We start from the raw sequence: 16,422 nt of genomic DNA, 5'->3' as shown, positions 1-16,422 counted from the left end.
GAAAAATTGAAAGAAAGCAATTACAAAAAAAGGAACGTAATTTATGCTTGCTTTAATGATTTAAAAAAATATTTATTTGCAAGAAAGAGACTAGAACAAATTCCCCAGAGGGGAAAACAAAAACAATAACAAACGGCCACCATTTTCACACTGAACTGATGACAGGTGTCAAGATGAGGTAAATGTTTTTTTGAGAAAAGAAAAAAGGCACAATTTACAAATCAACCGTGCCAAGTAAATTCACATTAATTATAATACAAAATAATAATCATAAAGGCATTAGAAAAAATAAGCAACAAAATACAGACCGATTGTATAATACAAGGCATCATCCTGCCCGTGTTCCACCCTCGGAACATGTCGAAGCCTTAAGTCCCACACCCTTGTTTCTCTCACAAGTCCTGGGTGTGTTGTTAGTTAACAGTTTATACATGGAGCAGGTATGCTGAAGGTAGCACACCAAACCACCAACACTGTAGCAACGTCAGAGAAAGCGCCTATCTGACCACCAAGCAGGATACACACAGTTTGGAGGGACCGATGCAGTCGTCGTGGCAGAAGGCCCCGCAGCCCTGGCACATGATCATGGCCTTGAGGCGGCAGGAGCACTTGAGGGCCACCTCCTCAGCGGCGCTGTCTGCGAACGCCTGGATGCTGAGCGTGGCGCTCTGGCTGGCACTGTGGCGCTGACGCAGCTGTAGGACGCCATCGGCGATGCTCCTCGAGAAGCCGCTGCCGTCCACCACAGACACGTTGGCCGTGTAGCTGAAGCCGGGCGCCGACACACCGCTGCCCCCGCCCTGCTTGGGCAGCTTACCGTAGAGCTGGAAAGGGAGGGAGGAGATCGAAGAGGAGGATGAAGATGAAGAGGGGGAGGTGGAAGAGTATTGAGCTTTGCTTTGCGCCTCCTTCTTAGCCATGCGGGCTAAGGACATCTCCATGTTCAGCAGTCCCTCCATAGCCCCACCTCCTCCTCCTGTCAGGTAACCGTCCATAGAGTTCACTGCCTCCTTTTTGGTGACCACCACACCTGGTCCACCACCGACCATGGGGCCAGAGGGGGAGGTTTTGGCAAGAGCTTGACAAGAGGGCCGGGAGGTGACCTCGTTCTTCACGCTGGGTGCAGGCGAGAGCTGCTGTTTGGAAGTGTGCCAGTTTATCTTGACAGTGGGGACCACCTCAGAGGGGCAGAGGTCAGGGGTGGCCCGGGGCTGAGCAAGGTTGTTGTGGTGCCTCTCCGGAGACTCTCTGATGACGGCCGACTCTTGGGAGTTCCGTCTGGAGGAAGAGGATGAAGAAGAGAGGGATGTAATGACGGGCACGGCCCCGAGGGGCACAGCACCACCTGGCTGCTGGGACAGGTACTGCTGCATGGCCGTGGCCCGAGAGGAGGCCTCCTCCAGCAGGCAGGCCATGCGGGAGGGCACTGTGCCCGGGGGAGAGGACCCGAAGCTCCGGCTTGCTCCAGGGGAGCCTCCTCGGCCAACAGGGGACTTCTGCTGGTTCTGAGAGGACAACTCAGGGACTAGGGACTCCCCCGTATGGGCCTCTGTGGGGCCCCTGAAGCGAAGGCCCGGATTCCTGGTCTGTTGCTGCCGGCTGAGCTGGGACTGGGGGGCTGGCTGGGGCCCCCCTGGCAGGCGGTTGATCTCTAGCTTGCTAGACGAGTGCGTCTGCGGCAGGACTTTCTCCATCGGGAGGCTGCCTTGAAGCAGCTGGGTGACCAGAGGATTGTTGGCCTCCACTGTGGACACAGGCCGGGCCGAACTAGGGAGCCTCTTGGAGCCAGCGGTGGGGTGGATGGGAGAAGGCTTCAGCCCCAGCCTACAGTCCTCCTCAGCCGAGCCCCGGCTGGACGCTTTGTAGTCATCCATTGGGTCCGTTTTGTGCCCCCTCTGGGTTTGGGAGTGTGGCGCAGCGAGAGTCTGTTGGTCTGGGTGGGGAGTGGATTCAGGCTGCGGGTGTTTTTGGCCTGGCTGTATGAGACTCTGGCTGGGCAGGCCGTTGGGGAAGCAGGGCTGGATGACCGTTTGGCTGTGGCCGTGGTGGTTTGACACGTGAGCCTGGATGACCGGCTGCTGGATCTGCTGTAGAGGGGGGCTGCAGATCACAGGCTGTCCGTGGGCCTGCTGAGACAACCTTTGGAGGTGCTGGATGTTGCCGTTGCGCTGAGCAGGCAGGTGGTGGCTCCACATGCTCAGGTGGGGCTCCTCCTCCTGGCTCTCGTTCTCGCAGTCGGAGGCCGTCTCCGTGGAATCGCTGTGATGCCCTGCTTTGTCCTCTCTGACTGAAGGTGGGAGACGAGGGAGGGAGGCTGTATCTCTCCCCCTCTCTGGGGGCTGCGACTGCTTTTCGCCCTGGCTGTGGCCCTCTCTGGCCGGGGTGGGGGGGTTCTCTTGTGGCCCCACGTGGTGGGAACCATGTTGGATGACACCCCCTCCTCCCCCAGCCAGGGACCTGATCACATCCACTCCCTGGGCCCCAAACCTGGGCAGAGAATCTGGGATGGAGGTGGGCGCCAGGGGACCATTTTTGGCCGTTGTCCTGTCACAGTCGTCCCCCTCGCCCCGCCCTCTGAGGTGGCTGGACACAGACTCAGGCTCCAGCAGCGCTGCCTTGTCCGCGAGTCCGTTGGAGGTGCCTTTGACTGGTGGTGGTGGTGTCCCCTCTTCCCCACTCAGCTCCCCTGGTCGCTCCTCCTGGGTGGTTGGGGATGGAGTGGGGGTCTGCGGGGGCTCGGAGAAGGACAGGGAGGGGTTGGAGGAGGTAGACAGAGAGGGGGACGAGGCAGCTGTGTTGGGGGTGGGGGTAGAGGGCTCTAATTTGGACTGCTGTAGTTGTGTTCCAGGCGGATGAGAGCCCGCAGGCGATCCCTGCTCCTCCACATCTCCTGCTCCTCCGGGCTCGACGGGTCCTGGGTGCTCTCGAGTTCGTCTTCCACTGCTGCGATCCTGTAGCCCAGCACCAGCCCTGCCCCCGCCCGGCCCTGGTCCGTCCCCAGTGGCTGCAACAGCAGCAGCGGCCTCGCGCTGGGCCCGGGCCTGCTGGGCGCGGGCTTTGATGTCCGCCAGGGTGCGCGCCCCCGTCCCAGGGCGCCTCGAGCCCTCGCCGGGGGGCACGATGCGGGGACAGATCTGGTAGGTTGGCGGCCCTTTGACCCAGGGCGGTTTGATTCTGGAGAGTTGAATCTGGAGGGATACAGAGGAGAGCATATCAAACATGGATTTTACTAAGGCCATAACAGACATTCGCATCCATTGCTTGACTAAGAATCCCACACCGAAACCCAGTCAATCATCACTAATGACATTTTTGGTGGAGACAAATCACAATAATCAAACTTACTTTACAGGTTGTGGATTCCAGGTCGTAGGAAATTGAGTGCCTGCTACTGCACCACTACAGCCACAATAAAGGGTTACAATTACAAATGGTGACCTCATACCCGGATAGGTGGGACCTTGGGCTCCTCTGCTGTCGGCTGCGGCTTTTCCGTGTGAACACCGTCAATTGTGGTACGAAAGGACTGACGATCTTCCATTCGCGGCCTCTTTTCGGGGAAGCTGGAGAAGGCCTGGGGCTCGTCTGGCCTCCTCTTCTGCTCCTTGGCGGCGGCGATGATGGGGGCGGGGCTGGCTGCAGGGCTGCTCTCCCGGCTACTGGTGGTTGTGCCCCCCGTGACCGAGGTGACCATGGAGGCCCCGTCGTCCAGTGGATCAGCGGTGGCAGCGGCCGTGGAGGAAGAAGAGGACGAGGAGGAAGAATCCAAGCCGGCGGTGAACCCCCCCTGTCTCTCTGAGTTGGAGGAGGGAGATGAGGAAGGGGAGGAGGACGAGGAGGAGGAGGAGGAAGACGAGGAGGAGGGAGAGGAGGTTGAGGCGACGGCAGGTGCAGGCTCTTCGGGGAGCAGGCGGGCGGTGACTTCAGGCTCATCGGAGGCGCTGATGGATACAGGGCTGGGACTGGGGGTCGGGGTGGGCACAGGCATGGTCACAGACGGGAACGCAGGCACAGGGGAAGGGCAGGGCACGGGCTCTAGGGAGGCACACTGGGCTGGGACCTCCAGTTCACAGTCGGCCTGCAACACGACCTCTCCTCCCGGCACTGTGGTGGCCTCTGGGACGGGCAAGGGGACAGAGGCAACAGAAGCTGCATCTAAAGTGAGCGTGCCTTCCAGCTGCTTGGAGGACTGCAGGGTAGGGGAGTTGGTCTTACAGAGGGTGCGTTGCGCCCTGCGTCTCAAGTCTGCCCGCGTTCGCCGTCTCATCCTGCCATCGCGCCTCCGCCTGCCCACATTGCGGCGCTTGGGCGTTCCCGCCGCCACCAAGGCCACCTTGCTGTCCAGAACACTGGTGGCAGCATCGGCCGCTTCGCTCATCGTCAACTTCAGAGACTCTTCTCGGGTCAGGCCAGACCTGCAGCAATAGAACAACATTAGTATAAAGAGTATATACACTTTTATAAAAGACACTGTTATACAGTTGAAATAATCAAGTAAATTTGCAAATGGTCCATGGAATAACAGGGAGCTTAAAGAAATAACAGCCGATGTTGTGGCTGTGGATGTTCAGAAGACTTACTTTTGACCGTGGTACTCCTCAAAGAACTTCTCCTTCCATGCCTCCACTTTCTTCTCTTTCTCCATCTCCTGGCGGAATCGCACCTGCATCTCATGGGTGAACTCCCCTGAGCAGGTCAAACAATATTGGATTAACCTACAGATAACTGGCTATAGCGTTTTATATAATACCTTCATGTATTGACTGATTTCTGTTTCCCCTGATATTCGCATGGTATTTAGTAGAAAGCTATGTGACAGCATCAATGGGTACTTTCTGGTACTGAATACCCAAGAGACAGTAATTCATGGGATATTATTGTACACCATGTTATTTCTAGAAAAATACCTGCCAATTTCTGTAGAGTAAAATAAATTGCTAGTGAATTAACTCCTGAACGGAAAGAGTTCCCCACCTGTGTAGCCAGTCACTAACCCCTAGTCACGTGATATCAGTGGGGCTTTATACCAACCATAGTATATAATTAAGTAAGTACTTTATAATTAAGTACTAACCCTCAGCAAGCCTTTCCTTCCAGCTCTGGGAGGCGTGTGTGAAGAATTCATTGTTGAGAGCCGAGTTACTGAGGCGAGCCAGACCATCAGGTCCAACCTGGAGAAGAAGGAAGAGTGGGTTACATTCACAGACAGAGCTGTACGAGAAATCCCAAAAACAATATGGCACTGAGAAATTATGAGACATTATGGGTTGGACTAAAAAGGCACACTCCAATGGAGAATCTCCATTGAAAAATCTTTAGTCCAGGGAAAGGTTTAACCTGGGTCCGGGAAACTGTCCTTGAGTTATACAGTTGAAGTCAGAAGTTTACATACACTTAGGTTGGAGTCATTAAAACTCGTTTTTCAACAACTCCACAAATTTCTTGTTAACAAACTATAGTTTTGGCAAGTCGGTCAGGACATCTACTCTGTGCATGACAAGTAATTTTTCCAACAATCGTTTCCAGACAGATTATTTCACTGTATCACAATTCCAGTGGGTCAGAAGTTTACATACACTAAGTTGACTGTGCCTTTAAAGAGCTTGGAAAATTCCAGAAAATGATGTCATGGCTTTAGAAGCTTCTGATAGGCTAATTTGAGTAAATTGGAGGTGTACCTGTGGATGTATTTCAAGGCCTACCTTCAAACTCAGTGCCTCTTTGCTTGACATCATGGGAAAAGCAAAAGAAAATCAGCCAAGTCCTCAGAAAAAAAATTGTAGACCACAAGTCTGGTTCATCCTTGGGAGCAATTTCCAAACGCCTGAAGGTACCACGTTCATCTGTACAAACAATAGTACGCAAGTATAAACACCATGGGACCACGCAGCCGTCATACTGCTCAGGAAGGAGACGCGTTCTGTCTCCTAGAGATGAACGTACTTTGGTGCGAAAAGTGTAAATCAATCCCAGAACAACAGCAATGGACCTTGAAGATGCTGGAGGAAACAGGTACCAAAGTGTCTATAGCCACAGTGTAACGAGTCCTATATCGATATAACCTGAAAGGCCGCTCAGCAAGGAAGAAGCCACTGCTCCAAAACCGCTATAAAAAAGCCAGACTACGGTTTGCAACTGCACATGGGGACAAAGATCATACTTTTTGGAGAAATGTCCTCTGGTCTGATGAAACAAAAATAGAACTGTTTGGTCATAATGACCATTTATGTTTAGTGGAAAAAGGGGGATGCTTGCAAGCCGAAGAACACCATCCCATCCATGAAGCACAGGAGTGGCAGCATCATGTTGTGGGTGCTTTGTTGCAGGTGGGACTGATGCACTTCACAAAATAGATGGCTTCATGAGGGAGGAAAATAATGTGGATATATTGAAGCAATATCTCAAGACGTCAGTCAGGAAGTTAGAGCTTGGTTGCAAATGAGCCTTCCAAATAGACAATGAACCCAAGCATACTTCCAAAGTTGTGGCAAAATGGCTTAAGGACAACAAAGTCAAGGTATTGTCAAGGTAGTGGCCCTGACCGCAATCCTATAGAAAATTTGTGGGCAGAACTGAAAAAGCGTGTGCGAGCAAGGAGGCCTACAAACCTGACTCAGTTACACCAGGAATGGGCCAGAATTCACCCAACTTATTGTGGGAAGCTTGTGGAAGGCTACCCGAAACGTTTGACCCAAGTTAAACAATTTAAAGGTAATACACTCAATTAGTATTTGATTGCATGTAAACTTCTGACCCACTGGGACTGTGATGAAAGAAATAAAATATTCTCTACAATTATTCTGACATTTCACATTCTTAAAATAAAGTGGTGATTCTAACTGACCTAAGACAGGATTAAATGTCAGGAATTGTGAAAAACTGAGTTTAAATGTATTTGGCTAAGGTGTATGAAAAACTTCTGACTTCAACTGTAAATGATGACTAGGATTCTAAATGATGAGCATGCTCCCTCACCTGGCGGTCGACCTCGGGGAGGAGCTGCAGGAGTTGCTGTTGGGAGTGGGCTGGGAAGGCAGAGAAGGTGCGCATGTTGATGAGAGCCCTGATATTGGTGTTGACCAGGATAGAGCCGGGCGTCTCAAAGTCCACCTCCACCCCGCCTCGGCTCCTCTTCATGGGCCCTGCAGACAAACACAACCACAGGCCCGCAAGTGGCTAATGCTATCCAATGGATATGGGTTTAAAACTCATTCATTCAACTAACAGCAAGCACAGCATGGCCGTTCCATTGCAAGCCAACAACTCCAGTTAAGAGCCAGCAGCACAGTCATTCAGGCGTTTAGTTTAGCAGCCAACACAATCACAACAGCTATCAGTCAGTGAGCGGTTAAGTATGTCCTGGCCGGATAGCCAGTGTTGGGATAGCTAGCCGACACTGGCATTCAGTTAGCAACCTGCAATGCACTGCTGTTCAGTTAGCATTAGTGACCAATGCATCCCTGACAATGTTAGGGACCAGTGTACTATTGGTTAGCTACCAAATCACCCTGTCAGTCTGGGATTGACCCAAAGTCCAGGTTTGACACTTATTCGTAGGCCTGTGTAGAAACTGAGACATACATCTAATAGTTCTACAGATTGTGTTCTATGTCCAGATTATGTTGTTTGACCTCTTCATTTGTGACAGCTAAATTCATAAGATATACAGATTTGTCAAGTTGTTTACAGTTCAGGTTCCGTCAGGCATATCTCTTTGCCAAAGGTGTCCTGAACAATGATGAAAGGAAAATAAACTGGGTTACAACTGGGAGAGGGAGAGGTTGGTGTTTTAGGGTTTACTGGAGTGAGGTTGGTTGGGTTGGTGGGCTTTATTATACCCGGGTCTAACCCCTGTACCTGAGTGGTAGCCACGCAAGCTCTTGAAGTGCTGGGGGCGTTTCCAGCTAGCCAGCTCAGGGCGGGCACGGAGCGTGGGGCCTGGACCCCCCCTAGAGTCTTCCCTGCGCCTCCCCGCTGCTCCTGGGGGGGAGAGGTGGGGGGAGGGGGAGCCTGGTGAGACACTCCGGTCACGTGTGTGAGGGGGGACTTACGAGCGGGAAGGTGGGGGTGGGCAGGTCAGGCAGACAAGCCAAAAAGGGAGGCAGCAGAGCCCATAGCACAGGGTGGGGGGGATTGGGACAGGTGAGCAATACAGACAAAGCAAAGGGAGCAGTTACCCAGTCCCACATTAACACAGAGAGAGGAGGGTGGGGGTAGGGTGGAGCAGAAATCTCAGAAAGAGCTCCCCCACCTCATAGATAGCAATTGGGTTTACTGGGCAGCTAAATGTAAGGCAGGAGGGAAGGACTGATATGAGACTGGAATTTCCAGGTGCACACAAAAAGAAGCAGGGAGGACAGAAGTTGCACTCAGACAATGAGTGGCTAGGAGGGTTATTCTGCACGTAGAGACTGACAGACAATCAGCCACAAGAGGGGAGGGTTTCAGGGGATCCTCAGAATGAGAGAAAGACGGTGTGCACGAGGAGCAAGGTCAAAACTGCACACAGGTCACATTTCAGTCAACACGACACCTGCAGGAACACTAGCCATTCCTACACTTTCTTCCCATAGATAGCACTAAAACAGTTTAAAGGCCATTCACAGACTGTGTTTTTGTTACCCAGAGCTTACTGAGAAACTTGAAGAGGTTACAGTCTAAGAATGCTGCTGCAAAAGTAAATAGGCAACACATAAATAAAAAGACTGGCAAAGCAGTAGAGGCCCATGCTGGGTGAGAAATGGTTCAAGACCACTGTAGAAATATGACTCAGAGGTGTCTGTGTAATGCTACAAATTCTGCAACATTTTTATGCCCAGGAAGAGGTTGTGTGTGTGTGTGGGCACAGCGAGATGGGGTTAGGGTAGCAAAAGGGCTAGCAGAGAGAAGTGCTCACCTGATGGGACGTGTTCACCATTAACCTTGAGTGGAGTGAGGACCACTCGCGGCATCATCACAGCCTTCTTCCTCTGTCTGCTTGACTGCAGCGAAGGAGAGAAACGGACATGGTGAGAGGTAATAGAACGCTGAGGTTGTCACTAAGCCAGACAAAGGGGATATGCAATCATTTCCTATGCATGTAGTACTCATCTAAAAACCTCTTTAGACTCTATGCACAACCACCTATAATATCTCTATTGAGCAACAGTACACATACAGACAGCCCAGGTTGAGGGGGTAAAGCGTACCTGTCTGGATCGACTTAGTCGGGTCTGTGCCTGGGCCTCAGAGCGCACCTGTCCAGAGACTCCAGATCTACTCAGCCTGGTCTGGGGCTCTGTGGAGCAGGAGGCACTGGAAGAGCTCTCATCTATGGACGCTGTGAGGGGTAGAGGGGGCTTTGGTCAGATACCAAATTGTTCTCTCTTTACTGGGTTCCAAATGGTTAAGTTGATGATAAATGGTCCATGGACCACAAACACTGACAATGAGGTTTTTCACACTGCACATGTTTTGGTTTCCGTTATCACAATTGGTGGTCTTTATCATCTAGCACTTTTCAGCCATGTACTCAGATAAACAGGAGCTCTCACCCAAATAAAATGTTTCTCTTAAATAAAATTTTTTAAAAAAGATCTAAGCCACGGTTGGCAGTTTCATGTGCACCCGTAACCACAGCAACAATCACATCCTAAAAATAAGAAAATTGTCTCTGGTTTGCAGTTGTTTAAAAACACTTCAATTTATTCTATCATAGGCATGCTCTTTCCGCCTTCATCACGACACATATTCCTATGTTGTTTTTAAAGTGCCTTTGAACAGGGCAGTCAGGGAAATTTAATAGTGATGTGTTAGATGTGTGTGCTTAATAAAGACCAGTGATGTAGTGGTATAAACAAATGGTGGATAAACTGTAAAAGGGCGGTTGATAAGATGGGCGCTGAGTAATGTAAACTTCAACAATGTTAATTTACAGTGGAAGTAAACACCAAATAAAAAGGGCATTTACTCTCCACTAAATGATCACTGATAAAGGCATGTGGTGATCCCAACCATACACACCATCGTTCTCTCCACTGGCTGCAACTGTTTCCATGGAGTCACAGCTCTCTTGCTCCGCACCATCCGTTAGCCCTGCTGTTGCTGTGTTAGCAGTAGCCGGTGTGCTGGCTTCGGCTGTCTCCGCCTCCGTCGAACTCTTGGTCCACTGCAGAGCGTTCTTCTGCAGAGGGACAGTCAGAAGAGAGATTGCTATCACAAACATGCATGCGTGTGTATTCCAGATATGGGTTTGTATGAGGTTTATTAGGAGTAGGGATAAGAGGTACGTGCGTGTTTGAGATATGGGTGTGTGGATTGGGCTGGTTCCATACCTTCAAGGTAAATAGACTCATCCTGCCAGGAAGCTTAAAGAAGATGCTGTTTTTTACTCTGTCCCCCCTCACCTGGGAGTGCAGCATGGTCACCAGACAGGCCAGAGGGGCTGTGCCACTGGTGGACAGAGAGAGAGAGACAGGGTGGGGTGATGGAGAAAGAGTGGGGAGAAGATGAGTGTGAGAAACAGAACAATACCTATGGTATGCAAAGAGACAGCTAAACATAAAATGGAAATATTGTCCCTTTGTTCTTGTGCCATCTTACCTTCTGATTTTGTTGAGCATATTGTGGATCAGGCCAGGTAGAGATCATGGAAGAATTGTGAAAAATGTGAGTTAAAGTTGAAACATTCCTTTCTCATGGATATTCTCATAACATATTGACTTATCTTTCATAAAACATGAGCGATTCTATTCTTGGTTTTGTTGCTGGTATACATTACCATAAAGATGGGCTTTAAAAGTATAATGTGAGATTCTGGCATTTAAGCCCTTGTTCTACAGTTGAAGTCAGAAGTTTACATACACTTTAGCCAAATACATTTAAACTCAGTTTCACAATTCCTGACATTTAATCCTAGTAAAAATTCCCTGTCTTAGGTCAGTTAGGATCAACACTTTATTTTAAGAATGTGAAATGTCAAAATAATAGTAGAGAGAATCTTTTATTCCAGCTTTTATTTCTTTCATCACATTCCCAGTGGGTCAGAAGTTCACATACACTCAATTAGTATTTAGTAGCATTGCCTTTAAATTATTTAACTTGGGTCAAACATTTCGGGTAGCCTTCCACAAGCTTCCCACAATAAGTTGGGTGAATTTTGGCCCATTTCTCCTGACAGAGCTGGTGTAACTGAGTCAGGTTCGTAGGCCTCCTTGCTCGCACACGCTTTTTCAGTTCTGCCCACAAATTTACTATGGGATTGAGGTCAGGGCTTTGTGATGGCCGCTCCAATACCTCGACTTTGTTGTCCTTAGACCATTTTGCCACAACTTTGGAAGTATGCTTGGGTTCATTGTCCATTCGGAAGACCCATTTGGAAGACCCAAGCTTTAACTTCCCGACTGATGTCTTGAGGTGTTGCTTCAATATATCCACATAATTTTCCTCCCTCATGATGCCATCTATTTTGTTAAGTGCACCAGTCCCTCCTGCAGCAAAGCACCCCCACAACATGATGCTGCCACCCCCGTGCTTCACGGTTGAGATGGTGTTCTTCACCTTGCAAGCATCCCCCTTTTTCCTCCAAACATAACGATGATCATTATGGCCAAACAGTTCTATTTTTGTTTCATCAGACCAGAGGACATTTCTCCAAAAAGTACAATCTTTGTCCCCATGTGCAGTTGCAAACCGTAGTCTGGCTTTTTTATGGCGGTTTTGGAGCAGTGGCTTCTTCCTTGCTGAGCGGCCTTTCAGGTTATGTCGATATAGGACTCGTTTTACTGTGGATATAGATACTTTTGTACCTGTTTCCTCCAGCATCTTCACAAGGTCCGTTGCTGTTTTTCTGGGATTGATTTACACTTTTCGCACCAACGTACGTTTATCTTGAGGAGACAGAACACATCTCCTTCCTGAGCGGTGTGACGGCTGCGTGGTCCCATGGTGTTTATACTTCCGTACTATTGTTTGTACAGATTAATATGGTACCTTCAGGCATTTGGAATGAACTAGTCTTGTGGAGGTCTTGGCTGATTTCTTTTGATTTTCCAATGATGTCAAGCAAAGAGACACTGAGTTTGAAGGTAGGCTTTGAAATTCATCCACAGGTACACCTCCAATTGACTCAAATGATGTCAATAAGCCTATCAGAAGCTTCTAAAGCCATGACATCATTTTCTAGAATGATGTGGTTGAACAGCTTAAATGCCAGAATCTCGCATTAAAGGTGTGTGTGGTGGTGGTTTACCTCATTTCCTTGAGCCCCTTGGTCTGTATAACATGCAGGATCTGCTTGGGCGTCATGGGGGCATCAGAGAAGTTCTCTAGAACCTGGAAAAATTACAGTCAGTCACGAACATGTTATAGCCCATACAGATACAATTTAAGATGTACCTCCAACTATACCATACATCCAGTAAGTGAATACAGCAGCTTCAGAAATATCTGGTGAAAAAAGGCAACAAAATGTGAACTCCATACCTTATGAATGGAAGATTCACAAAAGGCAGTGTATAAAACTAGCGTCCATTTATTAAAATGTTTCAAAACGCCTGAGTTAACCACTCAAGCTTTGTCAGCAGAAAGCATGTGGCTTTAATATCCACTAAGACAGTGAAATAGCACAACAGACAATACACCCACAACTCGGCCTATCCCTCTAGGAGAACCAATTCATATAAACATACTATAACAATTTAGATAAGTGATATCGTGATAAAAAATAAAAGTGGGTAAATGCTATGGTGAAAAAAGTGACGCTCATTATACTTTCAATGCATTTTTACGCAAACGGTGGGTAAACAATCACGCAAAATAAAAAGGTGCATAAACAATGTTTATCCTCCACTACACCACTAATTCTAATAAAGTGACATCACTACATAGCCTAGCAGCATTTGTGGTTTTAAGTGCCACCTCCACTCCCTTAAAAATACAGTGAATTATTGATTCATTTCCATTAATAAGACCAGAGATAGGTGCTTGAGGTTGTGCCATCAATCCAGCGCCTCTCAGTGTGTCATGACAGGATGCATGAGAAGGAACAATACATAATTAACCCAAGGACACACGTGCAGGAAATTGGACGAAGAGGAAAAAGTATTTCGGTCAGGGAGACCAGCAGACAAAGCCAACTCCACGCACACAACACACACACACACACTGACAACACAGGCACACACTAAAGATGCACATCACAATAGAGCAACAGTATGCACCATGATTCAGTGAGGCGTTGATTACAGAATACCAAGACATGTGGCATTCAATGTAACAATTATGTTGTCCTTGTCCCTGCAGAAAAAGGAAACTGAAAACAGTCTCTGAGGAACTCAAGGGGGCAGATGGTGGATAAGTTAGACCTATCAGGGTTCTCTGCAATCTGTGGAGAAAAGAACCTGCCCAGTCATGCATGGAGAAAACCCATCACACACCACTACCAAACTCTTGATTAATGCCATGGGAGATTATTTTTGACTTACTACAGATAGGCCTATATGAAACTGATAAACTAGCCTACACAGACTGTGCTTATGGTTGTCTAGGCAACATAACATTGTTGGTAATAGTATGAAAAGTGTCTTGAAGGTTCTCCTTTTTTGTATGTGGTGTTATGCAACCCTAAATGGATTTGTTCCATATGGTGATGTGGGTGCAGTCGAAGCGTGTTCCTCTATCTCGTTGAAGATACAATTTCACACCGGCCCATCCCCATTTATCTGAATGTGTGAGCGTGCAAGCTAGGTATTTGTGTGTTTCACTAGCGGTTCTCAAACCACGCTTGAAAGTCTGTATTTGTTTTTATCTCTTATCACTAAATCGGTCTGTTATTCCTGTATGCCTCAGAGAATAATGAGAAGCTAGCATGGCCTAGCACAAGTTTCGGAACACACTGGACTCACCTCAGCCTATGAATATTGTTTAGGCTCCCCAAAAGCTAGCCTAGCCATAACATTCGCACCACAAGGATCTGCAGTGACATATGGGCTTGGGTTATAAATACATGCATTCCCCACACAGTGAAAACCAAAAATGGCACTGAGCTATGTAGCGCTGCCGTGGCGTGCAAGGATGCTGATAGGCAGGGAACAGAAAAGTAGGGTCTGGCAACGGAATAGAGCCCCACCCTAAAATTTAAGTAACTTCCACACCCATATTAGAAAGGAGAAATTAGCCGAAGTTGAGCTATAATGCATCTACAGTATGCATGCACAATGTAAAATATGGTAGGCTTTATAGCTATAAGAACTGAATAAAATGTCATTAACTGCATCCAGGTCAAAATCCTCAAGAAACACCAATGATACTGCTATGCAACACAGCCTCATCTGGCAGTGGAGTCGCAGAAGAGGGGTCTGCCTACCATTTAAATGAATAGACTGTTGCCAAATGCAGACCGTTTACAGCAGTAAATGGGCACTGTGTGTTAGGGCTCTGCATAACTACACAATGTTGGTACCTGACTACCCTACTCTGCATCAAGACACAGCTCTGAGTGGCAACCTCATGACATTCCCAATCGTATATCCTTTTTACATACAATTTTAATCCAAGTACTCTCTGATACAATATAAATAAATGTAATCTACCTCATATAGTAGGCCTGTATATTTAGACCACTCTACAAAGAATAGAGAATAGGGTGTCTTGTTGCGGAAAAAAACATAATGGAAAATTGAATTACAATAAAATGTTACAATGGTCATTGAAGAAAGCCACAAGAACACAGACATGATTTGTATACCATTGGGTTGTAACGTTAGCTGGAAGCCTACAAGCAACTTCTTAGCTGTCTTCTTTATCAATATGGCTAAATAAAAACTTTACATTCATACACCAGCTTAGCTATCCAATAACCATGATGATAGCTACATAAAGACAACTGTATCCATCTTTGAATGGTTGTAGCTAGTTACCACCAAGATTACATTAACTATAGCTTGGGGTGGTACTCCCCTGACCCCTGCTCTGACCATAACCAGAGGGACCTGTCTAAATGTGTTAAAATAAGAGCAGACAGTGTAATTAACGTTAGCTTGGGTGGATAACTCTGAAATAGTTATTTGTTTACATTTTCAATGAATGGTGGTACCACTGGTAGTCTGGCTAATTTACCAATACAGTGGGTTATGCTAACTCGCTAGCTAGCAAACAAAGGGTCAAACTGGAAGGCAGACGTACCCGTATGTTAGCTATGCTCCTGTCAACAATGAGCGTTAGCTTAGATACAACCAGAGCCATCTAATGATAACTCTGGCTACAACCAAACGTGGAATGACTAACGTTAATCATATGAATAATAAAAGTATTTCGTTATCAGGAGCTCAATGCATTTACTAATTTCACTGTTAACATGCTGGCGATTTAGCTAAATTAATTTGAGATTATCCGAGCACTCCTTGCTAGCTAACGTGCAGCCCAGGCTCCGACTAATATTTGTTTGGTTGCTGAGTGTTCGTCTTCCCTGTCAGTACATTAGCTAGCTACTATATTAATACTAAAGACAGTATTACCATGCGAGCCGCCTCAGCCCACGTGCGTTCCTTCTTTCTCTTCTGTTTGTCCTTCATTTCCTCCCCTCTAGTAGCTTGCTAGTTATCGGTTGCGTCTCCAGCAGCAGCTAGCTTCCTAGCAAGCTAAATACGGTCGGTGGATCAAGAAACCCCGAACTAGCAAGCTAACGTTAACTGAACTGTTTCTCTCCGTTTCGCTAGCCTTCCCACCACGTAGTTGCTCGTCTGGTGCTCGGTAGGCACGCCTCTTGTTGAGCTAATTCATTTAGCTATATAAACTATTATTGTTCTACGCTAGTGCACGGTAACGCGCCTAAAGGCTAGTAAGAAGCTAGCTAGCTAATAAACACATACGGGGGGCGCAGTAACGAGCGAGCGCCTGTCGTCTTGAAGCTACTACCACAGAGTTTCTAAACCTAGAGGGCCCAACATCGCGATACTTCCCAAGACTCTACCTATAGCTCAGTGGACTCAACAGAAGAGACTGGGGTTTGGGAAGTCAAAGAGAGAAGTGGACAATTCTTCCTTAAATTGTTCGTTTTCTCGATTTCTGAAGGCACATTAGATTCGAGCCAATGTCTTAAGTAGCTGATTGTGTTATAACTCCAACCTCAAACTGACACGTTTTCATTTTCGTCAAAAACGACTTTATATCGATGGACCGTTAGACCTGATGACTTGTTTCTGCGCATGAGCTTAGCTAGCTAACGTCGCATACTAAACCATATTGTTGTATTAATAGGGGTTCACAGCGAAGCTAACCTATTGCTTATCTCTCCTGTATTCTTTATTATATTTCTTGACATGGTGAAATAACTGAAGCATAAATGTGTAACTTTTTTCTAAATTGGCACAGAGTAACTTGGTAAAAAATAATGTCACATATTGGCCTATAGGTGGCGCTGTTATAAGCAGTCTCACTTAACAC

The 16,422-nt window shown here is 47.6% G+C and overlaps 1 protein-coding gene across 2 annotated transcripts; it reads right to left on the bottom strand.

Moving 5' to 3' along the window:
* Positions 1–37: 37 nt before the first annotated feature.
* On the bottom strand, positions 38–15,965 carry LOC106566823 (polycomb group protein ASXL1). Of its 2 annotated transcripts, XM_014135258.2 has the most exons (13): positions 15,495–15,965; positions 12,230–12,312; positions 10,582–10,584; positions 10,314–10,431; positions 10,003–10,162; positions 9,189–9,319; positions 8,897–8,981; positions 7,858–7,980; positions 6,976–7,142; positions 5,075–5,171; positions 4,581–4,686; positions 3,446–4,415; positions 38–3,188 (listed from the first exon to the last, which is right to left on the bottom strand). In XM_014135258.2, exons 1-13 carry the CDS (start codon positions 15,549–15,551, stop codon positions 498–500), a joined length of 4,791 nt encoding a protein of 1,596 aa, XP_013990733.2. In that variant the 5' UTR covers positions 15,552–15,965; the 3' UTR covers positions 38–497. The 2 variants fall into 2 exon arrangements, with proteins under 2 accessions (XP_013990733.2, XP_013990735.2); XM_014135260.2 differs by lacking the exon at positions 7,858–7,980 and having other exon boundaries at positions 15,495–15,963.
* Between the last annotated feature and the right edge of the window lie 457 nt (positions 15,966–16,422).

The sequence above is a fragment of the Salmo salar genome, chromosome ssa13 (assembly GCF_905237065.1).
Source record: "Salmo salar chromosome ssa13, Ssal_v3.1, whole genome shotgun sequence".
Classification (NCBI taxonomy): Eukaryota; Metazoa; Chordata; class Actinopteri; order Salmoniformes; family Salmonidae; genus Salmo; species Salmo salar.
This window is presented reverse-complemented; position numbering and strand designations above follow the sequence as displayed.

Excerpts from the sequence above, each read along its gene's own strand:
- LOC106566823 (XM_014135258.2), bottom strand. The coding sequence starts at position 15,551 with ATGAAGGACAAACAGAAGAGAAAGAAGGAACGCACGTGGGCTGAGGCG. Across the intron at positions 5,172-6,975 it reads TCCCCGAGGTCGACCGCCAG|GTTGGACCTGATGGTCTGGC; the intron begins GTGAGGGAGCAT and ends CTTCTTCTCCAG. Across the intron at positions 3,189-3,445 it reads CCAAGGTCCCACCTATCCGG|ATTCAACTCTCCAGAATCAA; the intron begins GTATGAGGTCAC and ends GTATCCCTCCAG.